General features: G+C 41.8%; 2 protein-coding genes across 2 annotated transcripts in view; both read right to left on the bottom strand.

The window, feature by feature from the left end:
* Positions 1–500: 500 nt before the first annotated feature.
* Positions 501–5,948, bottom strand: srsf5b (serine and arginine rich splicing factor 5b). The gene is made up of 8 exons (XM_063902044.1): positions 5,795–5,948; positions 5,372–5,521; positions 4,534–4,604; positions 4,288–4,407; positions 3,821–3,893; positions 2,437–2,510; positions 2,231–2,338; positions 501–1,967 (listed from the first exon to the last, which is right to left on the bottom strand). Exons 2-8 carry the CDS (start codon positions 5,495–5,497, stop codon positions 1,646–1,648), a joined length of 894 nt encoding a protein of 297 aa, XP_063758114.1. The 5' UTR covers positions 5,498–5,521; positions 5,795–5,948; the 3' UTR covers positions 501–1,645.
* Positions 5,949–7,470: 1,522 nt separating this feature from the next.
* Positions 7,471–17,647, bottom strand: part of susd6 (sushi domain containing 6) — a 29,967-nt gene continuing 19,790 nt past the window's right edge. The window contains exons 3-7 of the mRNA XM_063902809.1: positions 12,915–13,109; positions 11,943–12,137; positions 11,687–11,825; positions 10,443–10,912; positions 7,471–10,005 (exon numbers count right to left, since the gene is read on the bottom strand). Of these exons, the coding sequence (XP_063758879.1) occupies positions 9,980–10,005; positions 10,443–10,912; positions 11,687–11,825; positions 11,943–12,137; positions 12,915–13,109 (1,025 nt within the window). The 3' untranslated portion in view covers positions 7,471–9,979. The remainder of the gene's footprint in view (positions 10,006–10,442; positions 10,913–11,686; positions 11,826–11,942; positions 12,138–12,914; positions 13,110–17,647) is intronic.

Genomic DNA, 17,647 nt, shown 5'->3' with positions numbered 1-17,647 from the left:
ATTTATTAAACTCTCTGGTTTCTTTCACATTTCTTTGTATGGGTGAAAAACAGATACGAGAAATCCTGCGGAGGTAATGTGTCTGCACACAGCAGGCGAGCGTGCCAGCAGCGAGGATGGGGAGGGATGAGGGGGAGGTTAACTTACCATCGAAGCACAAAGAAGAGTTAGGTATGTTTTATATATATTTAAGGAACTTGCCATGTGAATTTGGAAATCGATCACCATGTAGACTCGTACACCTTTAAATAAATGTTCATTTCCTGTATCTCTTACTGTTATAGTTGCTGATTCTTGATCCTGGTTTATAGCCTCAGTTTTTACTTTTTCCAATTTGCTTTCCTTTGAGTAATAACTTAATAAGCTTTTACAACATACTATAATATGCAGTGTATCTGCTGTGCAAAGGTGTATGGCTCGGAAAAACCAGAAATGCACCCTGCATGCGGTAGACATGCTTTTATTTGCGTTATAAAAAGTGATGAACACAAAATGTAGGATTTAGTTAAAATCTTTTTATTGTTTAAGTCCACCGTCCATCTTCCTACATCATACAAACGTCAATCATATTTTTCACTGAAAATAAAATCCTTACATACAAAAATGTTGCATTTTTTCCAAACTCTTGTCTACATTAAACCACAGAAACAGTCACAGTACCAACCAGCATTCTTGGAATTACATTATACACTTATGTAAAACAAAAGCCTGCAATGCTGTACACAAAAAAAACCAAAAAAATAAAATAAAAACTTTAATTACAAGTCTAGAAAAAACTGCATTCACCAAAGGGTTGACATTTTCCTCAGAGGAGAATAAAATCTCCCAACACAATAAAATAAACTGTCAACTGCAGGTGAGAATAAGCTCCACGACGTTAAGAGTTAACTGTACAGATGTTGACTGCTGGAAAAATGTGCGGTATTGTACAGTGTTCTTGATACTGCCAATGCCAATTATGATTTAAAAAGAAAATTCGAAATTGTAAAAAAAAAAAAAAAACATGCAAGTATCGATAAACAGCTGTGGTACAATAGGGCAGAAAATACAAAAAAAAGAGGCAAACGGACCTCGAAAACAAGAACGATACGGACTCAAAAGGTGGAAATGGGTTAAAATTTGCCACGGACAAGCAAAAGTATCTTAAAATCAGAAGTGGTCACAGCTTATCAAAAGCATTGTAGTGCTGCCGAAAAATAAAGACTCCCTCTTCAAAGTGTTTCAAAGTGTAGGGATTATTAACCGTACAGTCCCAATCACGGTGAAACATGATACTGGTTCACTGGGGCATTTTTGGTGACCTTGTGAAGCGAAAGAGTTGGATGTGTAAACAAACATAAGGTTGGGGGGGGGGGGGGGGGGCCTGACTAACTTTATAAAGAGTGTTGTCTGTTATGGTCATTTATTTTTTATTTAAAAGCTCTGATTATTATGACAATAAACTACTTGACTTAATCTTATGGTTCCGGTTTGATTCTGTGCGTTAAGTGAGAAGGTAGATCCAGAAAGTAAAAACGAACTTCACTCGAGAAAAGCGCTCGTCTCGGCGCTCAGAAAGGCTCATGGGAGCTCCAGTGTGCCTCTAAGCCGAGTCCTCTGCTGAATCAAGTTGTTCTACTGATTGACATTAAACGGAAACCTGGCATTAGCGCTGACTGTCGGTGGACCGAGAGCGGGAACGGGAACGAGAGCGGGAACGGGAGCGGGACACGGAGGCTTTCTTAGCGGGCATGGGGGAGGGTGGGGTGGCAGACCGGCTCATCCTGGAGCGCTTGGGGGGATCTTTTGATTTATGGGATGGCGAGGAGGCACCGCCGGCGGGGGAGATGCTGCGGGAACGCGAGTGTGAGCGGTTGTGGGCTTTGTGGGAGGGGCTGCGGGAGCGTCTGGGGGAGCGAGATGGAGAGCGGCCGCGAGAACGGGACCGTGAGCGAGATGAGCTCTCAGAGCGGGAGCGACTCCTCGACCTGGGAGAGAAAAGAGCAAGAAAATATTTGTATAAAACATCTAAAAAACACGTGTAGCTCTACTGGATTTCTTTCTCATACGCATGTGAGCATTTCATTGACGGTGCGACAGTTTAGTGATGTTTAAAATTGTAACATTTAGTGCCATTAAGCATGTTGAGGCCATGTTCTTATTGAGAGTCAAACGGAAACACGGGTATAAGGTGGACAGCTTCATCATTAGAGCGCCAGGGATGAGTGACTGAAAGATAAAAGCAACTCACCTCTTTCTGGCTGCTTCAATGAGCTTGATTTTCCTGCCATTGATTTCCTTTCCAGACAGTTTGTCCATGGCGTTTTTAAGATCGCTGGAAGAGGCAAACTCAACAACTCTGCAAAGACAACAGGAGACGATGCATTTACACTCTGAGATGGATGTGTATGTCATCAATTGGATAGCAATGGCCACTTAGCGAGATAATGGTCTTACCCTTCGTTGAGCTTGGGGCGATGTGCGTCTGCAAATGTCACCTCTCCAGCTTGTCTCATGAAATCTTTCAGGTCCTACACACGTAAAGATCAGTCAACTTATGGAGAGGCTCAGGACACAAGCACAGCCTGAGACATAAAACAGCACTGAGAGAGATGGTTAGATTGTCTGAGAGGACTACACAGACTACTGCAGATAAGGATGATGAGTCCAAGAACCTCAGAGGCAGTCCTCCAAACAAAGTGTGTTATTTGAAAATATAATGTATGCCAATTTAGATAGACCCATTTTGATAAGTGTTATAAGTGGAAAATCAATTAGGTATTTGTAAAAGCTTTGAGATTCTTGGACTCATTACAACTACAGAGACATGAACACCATCTGCATGAACTGAACTGCAGTGGCGCCACTTGGGCAGCCTTTGGCACCAAGAGCCCCATTTTCCCTGACTAAGAGGGCACAGGGCTCCACGCCGGGACCGCCCTTGTCTCGGCACCCTGCCTCAGTAAAGAGAGTGAACAGGGTGGAAGAGAGGAAACTACTACCTGAGAGCGAAACCCTTTGGAGCGGGCCGCAGGCTCTCCGAGCCCACCATAACTGCAGATATTATCCATGGGCACCTGGGAGGAATTCACACTCTCTCGCTCGCGTTGTGCGGGAACACCAGAGGGGGAGGGGAGGGGGGATATCGATCGACTGAAGCCCCTCAAATTAACGAACCATCGATCAATACGCCACCACCATCGACTCTCGCTCTTTCCTCTCCTTTCTCTCTGCCAACTCTCTGTTTCCTCTCTCTCAGCCACACATCAGGTGCCCCCCTGCCTTCAACAGGGGGCGGTGCGAGCGAACGAAGGGGCCGCCAGCGCCTCTAGTGAGGAGCGAGCGCTCACATGACCAGCAGGCATCAACTAGGAGTAGGACAGACTGGCTGACACCTCGGCTGACACCTCAGGGCTCAACCCAGACAGAAGGACCCAGAAGGGGTTAACTCCACCATAAGCGAGCTCTTCCTTATGACACAACAGTCAGGCTGGCAAATAGAGGGGTGAAGAATTGGTTAAAATTTGAAAAAAAAAATGAACAAATTAAGTGTTTTCTAATTTTTTGTCTCATTATCTAACTGCATTAGATCCAGATTTAATAGAGCGGCCTTTTTAAATAACAATTTGGGCCTCATCACAATAAAGAAAAATGATTGTTTTAACATTTAGCAAGCCAAGTAAAACTGATCGAGTAGATTCCAGAAAATCAATGTTGTTTAGCATCATGGAAAATCTACAGCTGTTTGTGTGTATTGTTGGAGGCAGACTGTTGGAGGTGATAATATTTGTTGCAGCTTGTAGAGACTTGCTGTGCATAACAATCATGTGGTAAAACGAACCTGCCAGCTGACACGAGACGACAGGTTCTCCACGATGAGACGATTCTCAGTGCGCATCGGAGGAGGGTTTCGGCTGAAATGAGGGGGAAAGCATCAATATACTGAACTGTAACAGTGAGGGGTTGAAACACAGACCTGAGCAGAAGAGCTCCCATTAGCTTCTTGTCAATAGTGAGGCTTAGTCATGTCATGGATCTTTACAACGGAGGAAGCACAGGCCTTCTGTTGCATTTTAGATATGACATTTCCAAATCTGTAGATTATTTATTAAATCCTTTATAAAAACAGGAGAAACTTGTGCAATAATTCAATAATGGACATTTCACCACCCCCCAGCTGTTTACACCACCTACTTTAACATTTTGATCAGTTGCTTTCCTCATTTGAATGACAACAAGCTAAACTTATCTGGTATCATACCAACAGGCCTTTTGTTACCATGATTAGGCATTTTGTAATAGTTTTACCTCCGACTGTTCTGGGAGCCTCTGCCGTATCGGTCAGAGAAACGTCCTCCTGCACTGCCGCCGCTGCCCCCTCGGCCACGACCGCCACGCAGACGCACACGAGCATGCTCAATTGTCACCCTGAAAATGACAGAAACAATTTATTAGCAATTATTGAACAAAACAATTATTGTTGAAACAGAAAGAACAAGAAAGCCCTTACAAGTGTACTCACATTTTTGATTTACAAGTCTTCCAAATTCCTACCTTTCATTGCACAACTCTTTGCCATCAAGCTCATAAACGGCATCTTCAGCATCTCTGGGGTCGTCAAACTCCTGAAACAAACACATAACAACACGTTTGTCCCTTTTCAACACCTCTGTGAATCAATCTTGAATAGACAAACTAATTCTCAAAAGTAAAAAGGTTTATATTTATTTGTATGGTGCAGGGCAGCTAGTGAAAGCACACCCGGTGAAACTAAAGTATTTTTTAAGTGTTGATTATATTTCACACCATTAAAGAAAAATCTGCTGAGTATCTAAAGAGGTACTCAATAAATGTAGTGGAGTAAAACAACAAAGGAGCAGAAACTGAACACTCGAGTAAAGTACAAGACCCTCAATATTGAACTCAAGTACAGTACTTTAGGGAACCTGTTTTGCTGATGGTAGATTGTTGAGGTGGCTTGAGATTTAGTTTCACGTTACTTTAAGTATCTGTAAGCAGCGTGGACTGAAAGACCATAGATCTTGAATAACGTAAAATAAGATTTTCTTTTCCCTGTTCTTTTCCAGCATGTGCAACAAAAACTGGCCAGCAAGACAAATGAAGAAATGCTTGAGTAGAATCCAGAAAATAAAGGTTTTTTTAGCGTCATGGAAAATCTACAGTTGTATGTGTGAATACAAATCATGTGGAAAAACTAACATTTGTGAGGGGAGAAATACCAAGGAGCCAAACCATGAAATACTCAAATGCAATTTCCTATAAAATGGTACCAGTACACCTACGTAGTTACTTTGGACACTGGAGTTGGAGGACATTTTTCAGCATATTAAAGCTTTCAGAAAAAAATTCTATATAATTTAAGAGGACTCACCACAAAACCAAAGCCCCTCTTGAGGTCAATGTCCCGGATGCGGCCGTATCCCTTGAAGAACCGCTCCACATCCTTCTCTCTGGCCGATGGGCTCAGACGGCCGATGAAAATACGACATCCACTCATTTCCGATGTCGTAGTTGCAATTATCTGCAAACAAGCGTACATATAACCTCACGATTGAAGAAAATACTGAATATGATGTATACATTTAAAAGTGTTTACAAATAAAGCCGTTTATAAACGTTTGTTGAAATGTGTTGTTAGCAAGCTAGCAAGAAAACCGTTAGGGCCTAGCAACGGATATCTTAGCCAGCCGTTAGTCGTGCTATTCTAAGCTAACAATGCTATTATGCAGCAAACGTATATTTGAACACAACCCTATAGTGATGTTGTGATGCATTTTAATCGCTGTGCACTTACTGTAGACGGGGATGTGTCGTTGTTTTCCTTGCAGGGTGTCGAATGTGACCGCAGGAAGCAAACAAAATGGAGCCTTTGCTTTAAGGGAGGGGGTGGTGTCAGAAAACGGTCTTCTTCTACTTCTTCTTCTTCTACTACCACTTCTTCTTCTTCGTCTTCGAGTTGCTACCACTCCTTTTTAGACGTTAGCGCCACCCGTTGGTGAGATATAACCGGAAATAACGTCTTCATTTAGATGTGAGGGAAATGTAATGGGGACTCCAAACCAAATGTTAAACATTTTTAAGAATTAAAATAATGTAGTAACACTATTACAAACAGTATGGCTAAAGGCAATCCAAACTAATTGTGTATTTGCATTTTTTTCCTGGAGTATGAAACGATCTTTTTCTTCTTTCTTTAAATTAATTAAAGAAGAAAAAGAAACGTTTTTAAGATAGCATGTATTTATGATACCAACATTAAAATGCTTATTATGAAGAATGGCTTCTTTTAGAGTGGTACGTTATTTAAATATTAAAATATCCAGCAATTCAAGTAGATCAAAACCCCTTTAAAACCCCTTTAAAAAATTACATTAAATAATGTAATTTTGTAATACTTTGTGTCTACCCCGATGTGATTTTTTTTAATACAAAAAAATATGTTCATATAAGTTCCTGAAGAAAAAAAGGGAAATGTAAAGGGTTATAACTGTATATGTAATTGAATTGCAACATAAAAAAGGGGTTTTGATCTACTTGAATTGCTGGATATTTTAATATTTAATTAACGTACCACTCTGAAAGAAGCCATTCTTCATAATAAGCATTTTAATTTTGTTATCATAAATACATGCTATCTTAAAAACGTTTACCCTTTGATTTCGGGACTTTCAATTGTAATGGAGAATTTTAGGATTATGGTATTTCCTCTTTTACTTAAGCATTCGACAACATCTTTAACGTTTGCCTTATTTGAACGAGATTCATCAGTAAGTGTTATATATTCTATATACATTTTTTAGTTTAAAAATTAACCCCGCTAAAGTATTTTCCCAGTCGTCCCCCGAGTACAATGCATGTCCTACATTCTCTTCTAACTGGCGGATGGTGAACGAAGAGTGCCGAAGAGCGGCGGAAGGGTTTCCGAACATGACGTCACTCAGCACCATCTCCAGCAGTTTCGTTTCTAACTCTGACCACCAGGTGTCACTCTGACACAATAATACCATACACAAACAATGACGGACAGTAACTATAGCTATAGACGTCAGGTGTGTCATTCTGCAGTCTTATCAAACACGGCAGCATAATCCAGGAAGTAGTTACGAACATAAATAATAAACTAGGAACACCATTGACCAAGCATGTACTGTCCATTTGGATGGTTCTTTATTAATTCTGAATTGACTGAGCAGATGGAGAAGTTCCTTATACAGAGGTTTGGTAGTGATATCATAATCTGGTGTAAGAGTATCATGAAGTACTATATGTGACTGACGTAATACTTAATGCACAATTGGAATAGCTCTAGAAATATTATGCTGATTATGGGTTGCAGTGCCAGGAAGAAGGCTGCTGCATTCATTCAAGGTCGATAGTGAACAGGAGTTTCCATTCATGGTTCAGATTTTTCCATAATCCTATCGAAAGTAGTATAGAAAGCAGTTATTTGGAGAATAATGACCCATCACATTCCACATTTAAAAGAAAGCTTTAATTAGAAAGTTATATACACACTGTAAAATTAAATTAAACTTTATACAAATATTAAATTACTATCTTCACACCCATTGCCATGTACAGAGAAAAAACCAAAGCAGAAAGCATTTTGAAACTAAGAATCAACATGTGAACTTTTTTGTTATTTTTCAGGAACGCAACACCGTACAACAGTGTTTCTGAAGGGTTCAGGTCATTTGTTTTTTTGTCTCATTTCAATCCCACTATATTTTATTGCCTTGTTGCACAGGAGACGCAAAGGAATAGTGAAATATAGGTGCTTATACGTTCATCATTATCACCATCATCATCATCATCATCATCATCACAGTAGCTGTAAAAGCTATGGGGGGGGACAGAGAAGAATGGACATTCGTTTATTCGTGTCCACAACAAAAGTAAACTCATTGATAAATACACAAAGACAGTTTTATGCATAGAATAGAAAAGAACAGAGTAAGGCCATAGGGAAAACAGAATATGCTGCAGTGTTGTAAAGCAACCAATGCGGACGCTTAAGATTATACAAAAGAAAAAGACAATTTACAAGTCTAAGGCAACATTCTGTTTGCATTAATAATATAGCCATTGAAACTGACACACAGCCACTAATGCCAAACAAAACCAGAATATAAATTCGTAGAGTTTAGCTTGAAAAGTAATTCTCCTGATGCTTCAGAGTCATGTCGTTTCCAGGGTGACCAGCTCAACCACTAAAAGCTTTTCAATTAAAAACTGATTTCTAACTAAATAATATGATGCGCTCTTAAATTTGCACTTGGCATTAGGGAGGGCGAGTGGGTGTACGGTGCTATTTCACAAAACGTTTCACTGCAACCAGTTGCAGTTGTGTCAATAATGCACAATAGTGGAGAGTCTTATTCAGTAGGGGGGTGGGCGAGAGCCAGTTCCTCTGAAGGGGATTTGTGTTTTCCAGCCATTCAGCAGAAAATGATAAATATTCTAGCATGAGAGTAGATGAATAATACACACATTGTGTAATGGACTACTTGGCTGAAGGGACGCTGGTTTGTTCATGTGACTTATTCAGTGCTGGGAGGGACACTTTCCAATGGTGAAAGACAGGGACATTGTGAAGCAAGTCTCTGATCTAATGAGAGGCAAATCAGGAAATGGCTGTATCAAGGCCGACCATATGACGACATGTCCTGTCCTGCCTAGCTGACACGTAAAGATACACACTCACACACTCAGATTCAGCAAGTCAAAGCTAACTGAGCCACACACCAATAAATACAAACGGAAGAAAAACAAAGCTGAAAGTTTAATCATGTGTCCCATCACCATGAAACACAAGACTCTCCTTAGCTTTCAGACAGAATGTGACATAATGGATGCTTTTCTTCATGCTAACGTATTCTTCATCACTTCCTCTTTCCCCTATGAATGGAAAACTGACATCATGAAGGTTCTTGCATCCCTCAAATGCACCTCGAGGAAACAAGGAGCGAGAAGAGGAGGTTTTTAAGGGGTTCAAAGCCGGGGAAAAGAACAGTACCCTACTAGGTAGTACTCTATATTGCGTGACGTATCAACAAAAGTGATGCTATAGAGACACTAGCATAATGAAAAGCAACCTATGTGTCCTTATACAGGCAAGACTTAAAGCAAAGTCCTGCATCTAAATCACCAATCAATGGGGTGCAGCTGGCGGCAGAAAAGAAAAGGGTATGTTTTTTTTTGTAGTTGTGATATGGTGCTTTGTAAAAAAAATGCTGCACTGCTTTTAGCTCTTGTGAAGTGCTTCTCGATCCCACTAATCCATATGCTAGACGCCTCACGGATACACAGAAAGCTAGAGAGGGAGAGACAGAGGACGCTTCATGCTTCTTTCAGCGGGCCATGGCGCTCTGACAGCAATAACTAAAAACCACATGCAGCATTCACAGATCCCAGCCGTCACTCACAACCTTTTCAAGTACAGCGGGAAGACGATTTTTGATTCCGAGTGCCGCAGCGTCAGGGGCGAACATCAGGAGTATTTTTCATTTATCCGCAGTAATCCCAGGCGGAGGCGGCGTGTTGCTATAGCCTGTTTCCGACGAAGCCTCTGTCAGCAATGTTTATATAGAGAAATACACCTGGGAGGAGGCAAGTGTGTGATAAAACAAAGCCTATAGTACACATCCGTGACTCAGTATGTAGGTTTTACATATACATAGGATCTACAGGACTTATGTTGAGCTGGCACCGCTTTATTGTCTTTATTTTGATCCAGCATCTGGGTGCAGAGGCGCTCCTTCATTGCGAGTATTGGTTGTTGGCTTTGCTCTGCATGGAAAGCAATGGCAGAAGGGGTTGCATTGGGGGAATGGGGGCATAGTTCTAGTCTTTTCTCTGCAGGCTGCTGAGGGGAGTGGGGGGGAAAGTAGGTTGACAGCCACAGTCAGTCCTGGTCAGCAGTGAGAGAGAAGGAAATAAGGGCTCTGCTGCTGCTGCTGCTGATAGCAGGCTGGAGGCTTCATGCTTCCTTCAGCAGGGGGATATCTGCAGGGAAACAGAACAAACATTAGAGAAATGGCTCTGGAGTCAGCTGTTTACCCCCGCACTGTCCTGCAATACATTACATCACCAATTATACATCACTATTTAGGGTTGTTGTTATATTTTGCCCCTGTAAGCATTCTCTGATTGATATCTTAACCGATGCATACTGGATTTGTCAGCAAGATAAGGAATAGTAAACTGCAGCCTGAGATAATGTATCCCCCAAAGTGTGTATTTTACTTTTCTGCCTAATAAAAACAAAAAAAGATTTCCCCCGGCCAAAATAATAAAGTATTTATTCTTCTTCTTTTTCTCAGTATGTACTTGAGTTGTAATTCATTTAAGAGAATCCTTTCAATTAATATTTAACAGTCTTTTAATTAATCCCAATTCATCTGGCTCCTTGGTAACTGTGTGGAATAACAGCTTCCTCTCACCGTCAGAGAAGTCATCCACAGAGGTGACAGAGAGCAGACTGTGCTGGTCGCTGCTCTCAGAGTCTCTACGGAGAGGTAGGGGGCCTGCGCATGCACCCCCAGGGTGCTCTCTAGCCCATGATGATGAGGAAGAGGAGGAGGAAGAAGGGGCCTGATGAACCAGCGCCGTTTCTGCGTGGCGCCGGGAGGAGAAGGACGATGAGGAGGACGTGGATGGGAGACAGAAGTCAAAGTCTCTGTGCTGGCGGCTTCTGCTGGGGCCTCCGGTGGCCCCCTGGGGAAGACCCTCAGAGAGCACGATCGGGACCCGTGACTCTGTAGGATCCACGGGAGGAGTCGGAGAAGGAGGAGGACCAGAGGCCGCACAGGGTCCACCTCCTCCATAAACAGCCTCTTCATAGGAGGGCAGCGTCACCTGGACCCCCTCCACCATGATGGAGCTGGACTGGCCGGACACCCCCTGCTCCCTCCTGAGGGACAGAGAGACGCAGAGTGAGGAAGAGCAGTGTGTGCATCACCTCAGCCGGCTCAGGTTGGAGGCATGATGCAGTGTGTGTACCTTGCCTCAGAGGAGGTGATTAGCACTGTGTGTACAGTTCCTTTACAGCAGCTGCACCAAGCCCTCAGCAGCACATCAACAAGAATGAGCACTCGATCTAAATCATCCTGGCCCGTTCACCACAGGAGGTTTGTGTCACCGATTGCATTACACACTTTCAATTTCATTTTTCAAGTATTTAAGAAATGCCAACTTGGAGAACCTGTTTGTGTATCTTGTTTCGACCAAAACTGAATCATAGGTGTGTCCACTGAAAGAATGAAAGGCTTAATCTGCTGTGTCACTTTGTGACAGACATATATAAGCGCAGTGTTTTTCCACAATAACAGAACTACAGCTCTGCAGAGTTTCTGGCAGCAGCTGTTGGGTGAGAAGTAAAAGGCTAATCATTTACTCTTTTTACCCTCTTCAGTAAAGACAAGGAAACACATTGAACTCAAACAGAGAGGGTGAAGGCTCTGAGTCAACTGACACATTCTCTTTATGACTGGAACTAAGGGGAAATAAAAAAGGACATGAAATATTTTATTTGGCCTATTTACGTGATTTGGGGAAGTGTCCACTGCCACATAACCATTCTTAAATGGAGTTTATAAGGTCAAGCGAAACAGACTCAGAGGATCAGAAATGTTTAGAGAACATTTCTGTGTTACCTGGGTGAGATAAAATACTTTTTGTATCTTACCTGCCGTGATGGAAGGACTTGAGTTTGGGCTGTACGAGAACAAAAAGCACCACCAACAGCAGGATGAGAATCACAGAACTGGCTGTGGACGCCACGATGGACAGAGCGGGGATCCCCAGCGGAGAGCTTGGCTCCTTGTCTGAGGGAGACAGAGGGGAAATGAAAACGGGATTCATAGATTTTCATTTAATCTAAATGTTTCTTTGTGATCAAACATATATAATACATGAAAAAGGTCAAAGATGGGGGGGCCGACCTTGTGTGAGTCGGCAGCTGATCTGCATGGGGCCATCCCACTCTCCGTTCTGGCAAGTGAGGAACTTGTAGTCCCCCTTCAGAGCGTAGCCCTCGTCGCAAAAGTACTCGATGACGGTCTTCTGGGTGAGCCGTGGGCAGGGAGATGGGTGACAGCGGTAGCCCCCATTCTCTGGCTCAGTGGGGGGAGAGCACACTGGAAAAGAGACAGAAGCAGAAGGGATTTTAACAATCGTGGCTGTAGTGTATCGAATATGCATTTCTACCTGTGGTCAGGTTTGAATGCTGGTCCCCTGCAGGCTCTCAAGGACAATCCTCAAGGTCGGTGTTATTATTGTCTCTGATATTGAACGGATGTCATGCAGCCATGAGTGAACATATTCAACCTCCTTGTCACTTTTAAAACAGACCATACACTTATTCATATTGTATTATAACACAAAGTATACTTCATGTTCAGGAAACCCAGTCTACGTTTGCCAACTGCTAGTTTTGGAGCGAAAATTCTGAGCTGTTTATTTAATAACACCCAAACAGAAAACCAATTGAAACTGCTCTTAAACTCCTGCTAGAGGGAGCTTCCTGTCCATATGTTAGGCCTTGTTGGAAAGAAGTGGAGCAACTAGTCTTACCCGTTGGAACCTTGGAAATATTCCTAAAGGTTTTAATAAACACAACACATTCCTTTTGAAGAAAAGAATGGCCGCAGGTAAAACATACTGTTACAAAATGCTTACTCACTAAGAACCCCTTCCTACATTGTCCTTCTTATCAATTATACATTCAAAAGATAAGAGCCTTTCACTGATTTACTTTAAAGAAATACAGGGGGAAATGTAAATGTTATAATCATTTATAAATTAAGTTTTTGCTGTTTTCACACACACTTATATAAGCATTATTAACTGTACAGGTTCCCCACCCCCCCCCCCCCCTTTTGATTTTGCTGTGTCTATTCCTAAGTCTTGCTCACCGCTGCTTCTGATGCAGCGGGGAGGTTGAGGGGTCCAGTCTCCAGAGATGGTGCAAAAGATGGTGGTGGCTCCATCTGCTGTGTAGCCGGGCTCGCAGCCATAAGTCAGCAGCGTCCCCAGGAGGAACGATCCCCGGTTGGCTTCGGTCTGGTTCAGCAAGTCTCCATGCTGCACGCCGGGTGGCCGCGCACAACCTGAACGACACAGAAACAAGACAATGGGAATGGGTTGGCTGCTTGGAGGCGTAGATAACAGAAAGTTCTGAACAGGACAAAAAGAAATGAAGCACTTCTTCTTCTAGTCTGGATCATGCTTTCCTTATGTGAGGAACTAGGAGCATCCGCAGCCGAATTGGGATCTTGAACAATATTTGAATAATTCATGAAGTTAATTATAAAGTTAGTACTTAAACCTAATAGGTTTAGAAACGGCCTGTAAACAGAATATTTAATATCTTAGTTTTCAATTTAAGCAGGGATTTAATGTTTTACAGGCCTGCTGGGGGAACCAGGACAATTCGTCACACGTGTCCTGGTTCTTCTGATGAATCACATGTATATTATGTGAAATAAACAGGGACTTTACGATCACTAATGCTGCCGGTTACGGCTGGCTCCTCGGTAACTTGAACGCGTTGGAGTATTTTTGCTGTTCTGTCATTAGGCTGACACAAACTGTCTGCTTGTCTCCTCTGCAGGCAGCTGCCACTGGGTCAAACAACCTCTCACAGGGAAGCTCTGTCAAGTTGACAGGTTGAGCTGATAATTGAAACTCAGAGGTATTGTTACTTGAAACTAGGTTGCACAAGGAAAGCATTATATCAACATGAGAAGCACGGTTCAGACAGCTGTGCAGCACAGAGAAAACCTGAAGTGCTCACAGTGGAATTAAATGTCACAAAGAGCTTCATATAGATCTAATTTCCCTGCTTATTTCTTTCTTATTAACTTGTCTTTATCCCGGGCCAGCCTTGCATCTATCTGTCCGGCGGTGAGACAGGGAACTCATTTACTAGCTCTAATGACAGACTTGAAGCTCTAAGCCGGCCAATAAAGACAGGACGAGGCAAAAAACCTAAAGTTAATTTTGCTTTGATCCATCTTCCCACACTCCATCTAAGATGTTGCAGAGTCACGCCAGCTCCTTGTGTCCGAGTGTGTTTCATCGCAGTATGAGAGGGAATTATCTGCAAGTTCGCTCACTCCCACAGCTCCTCGCACACACATTACACACGCTCATGTTACTATACACACACATTTGGAGCGGCAATCTGGTGAGAATGGATAATCTAAATCCAGCAGGTCTGACATAACATTGCAGCACCTGTGTAAACTGAGACACGACAGCAAGAGGCCGACATTACTTTCAGTATTCCTGATCTTCCAGAACGCAAAAGACAGAGACATACCGATTTTATAACTACTGATCTGGATCATCTTTGAAGTGGTTATCTAAGACTTGAGGCTCAGCTTCAGTGGAAATGTTTCCAACACTAACTCTCAACTAAGTCTAGGTCGAAAAAAACATGGAAGTGGCTTTAACCTTAAAAACAAAGTCCAGTTGTATGGAAGTCTATGAAAAAATGACCCTACTTCTCACTTGATTTAAACATTTTATGAATGATAATATGGTCTCAATGGCCAGTTAGTCAATACAGAGGGATGATTATGTTGTAATTTGTTTGGATTTGAAGACATTTTTTTAAGCAAAACACAAAGCCAATGTGGAAGTGAAGTCAAGGCCAGTTGTATAAAGGTCTATGAGAAAATTAACCTTCTTCTCTCTTGATTTAAACATTTTTTATTGGATTTTTATTCCCAATAGCTAGTTATTTAGTTCAGCACGTTGTTTACTTTGTAAGCTGGTCAGGTTTAGTGTCACATTGACGAGGAAGCAGTGTATATTTTAGGATGTTGGTACAGATGGCTTCAACGGCATTCTCCAACTTAAACCCTTAACAGTGGTTTTGCAGTTCTTGACGGTTTCCTAAATATGTTGTATTAAGTGTTCAGTTGTACATAGCTCCACCTTCTTGTGTCCTTTCTGGTTTAAAAAAAAACAACATTTACAAACGCACGGCTTGAAAAATGTCCACAAACCAAAAGACAACATCATGGTGACGTCATCCACATCTTTAGAAAGTCTTTGCTCTAACTTAAAACCAGTCTGTTGTTCATATATTATATATATATAAATTAAATCTTCTGTGATACATGACATTTTTTCATGGTTTTATCTGATTATGGAATTATATGTGTAGCGATTTATCTCAGTAACAAGCCCAGATATAAGTACATTTAAGAACACCCCCACAGTTAATAACACCATCACTAATGACCGTATGGCTCATTATTTAATCCTTGGTCTGAGTATTTATAAAATCATATTAGCCATGGTGTTTTCCAGGGCCTTATTGCTTGCTTCACAACAGCACCATTGCAAACAGCCACTTTGTTTTTCCTCAGTGTGTGTTAAGAAATTGAAAGAGAGACCATTTCCACAGCATTGCCGCTACCATCCTCTAATCTCCGGGAAGGAACGTCTCTTTAAGCTGGCAGCACAAGATTAAAAGCGAACACTCAAATGTGTGAGCACTTATTTACCCACACAGGGACACAAGCGACACCCACAAACAAAGACCCTCCCTTTGCACTATTTTATTTATCTTAGTTGCACCTTGTATGTGGAGTTGTTGGAGGAGCATGGGACATAAGATTTTCATTGCCAACATATACGCTGTATATGCTGTGCATATGACCAATAAAACCTTGAAATCCCAGGGCTAAGTTGAGTGATACCATCGGGCTAACACTCTTTACTTCAGGTATACTACAAGAACAAAGTGATAATACGACTCCTACTGAAGATATTGGAGCTCATTCAAAGTCTATCTTTCTCTATCACAAGATTTATTGAAGCTGTTGCAAGGCTACAATGAATCCGCTTTCATTACTGAGTGATCTGCCAGGAAGGGAAAAAAGCCAGTATGCAGTAAATGTCTCCTTTTTTGACCTACATTAAAAAGTTAAACATGAGAGATTAACTCATATGAGACCAAAAATAACAGAAATAGTCACATTTAAGAAGCTGGGATGAAAAAGTATTTGAAGGATTGAAGGATTCAGTCTCTGAAATAACTACTACTAATTACTGCTGCATGATTTTGATTAGATTTAATAAAGAATGTATGTCCTCATTAAAACAAATATTAAATTGCCTCTTAAACAACAAAATCAAAATGACTATTTTAATAAAAATCTAAATGCAACATCCCTGTAAAGCACATACTATTTATATATGCAACTGATATGCATGTAGAAAGCCACATTTGCAGATCAAAGCTATAGACATTCATTACAGCCATGACAGACAGGCCGGGTTAATGTCTGGAACACATGCAGAAACATTATCTGCACGGCCGCCATTCAAGACGCCACCCGACACCGTGAGCGGGGCGGTTGTTCTCAGAGACGTCCCGGGGCGGCTGAAGGCTCTCTGAGGGGGAGATGGTGTTAATGGAGGTGGTAAAGGTGATAAATTGATGACCCCAGGAAGGGACGCAGCGGGGGATAAAAAAGGCCTAAGGGGGCAGTTTAGGACAAAAGCTCCTAGCCAACAGCCTCTGTTCTGATCTTTTGTGGTGCGCAGGAGGCAGTCAATACAACTGCAGAAGACAGATGAGTGCTAACAGCATTCATTATGTGACTTTAAATTGCTTTATTCTAGGTGGGATTGTCTCAGAAACGAGGCATGTGAGGTACTTCTACTCATTATCATAGAAAGTAGGTTTACAGTAGTTTTTGTCTACACCAAATACTATGTATTGAAAACATTAGGCTCTTAAAACAAAGATTTTACACAAATACCTTCAGTGACAAGTCAAGAGAACACAATGTATGGGCTTAAAATAAAAAAAACATTGATGAGGGAATAAGGAGAGCGGAGCTTTAGTAGGAAAACATCCGACATAATCTCGCTTTACGTCAAGATCCTCATCAGTTGCACAAAAACAGAATGAGACGAGATATTTTTCTTGTACGCTTAAATCCACTCCTTTTGTCGTTAGATCTACTGGGAAGGCCTTTGCATTAGCGCTGAGAAATGGTTGCTGTGTGAGGCTTAACAGAGGGTTAATTCTTTCAGAGGGATCAGGTCACTGAAGTCAGGTCAGTCTAAATGAACCATGAAGCCAGTGAAACGTCCACTTTGAGCAACAAACCTGGCTCTCATGCTCATTCCAGGAGAACTTTTTATGCTGCCTGTATGCCATCTGTGGTTTTCAAACATCGTTCGAATTTGACGGCACTTACACAATATCAGTGGTTAGACTTAATGAAGAATTACCCTTACAAGTCTTTAGTTGAAGTCTCACCAGTATCTTATTACGGTATGAGTAATAAGATACAGGCGCTGTCAGCTTAATTAAAAAGGTACGATGACAAAATAGAAAAGATAAAGAAATGTCCGCGGTTCTTAAACTTAAATCAGTGAAGACTTTTGACTTAAAATCACCCTCGCATGGGATTATACACGTCAAAACAAGTAAGAGCCTGCCTTAAATGTGAGACAAATTTGACACTACTTTGGCAAATTACCAAAGGTGATAGAAAAATACTGACAGGAAAAGTACTCATCATCAGATACACAGGCAGAAAGAGAGAGGGGGAGGGGGAGAAGACAGGGAGCGCGAACAAACTGTCAGCATGGAGGACTGTGTCCCTGAGCAATTACA

Source organism: Eleginops maclovinus, chromosome 15, assembly GCF_036324505.1.
Source record: "Eleginops maclovinus isolate JMC-PN-2008 ecotype Puerto Natales chromosome 15, JC_Emac_rtc_rv5, whole genome shotgun sequence".
In the NCBI taxonomy this organism is placed as follows: Eukaryota; Metazoa; Chordata; class Actinopteri; order Perciformes; family Eleginopidae; genus Eleginops; species Eleginops maclovinus.
This window is presented reverse-complemented; position numbering and strand designations above follow the sequence as displayed.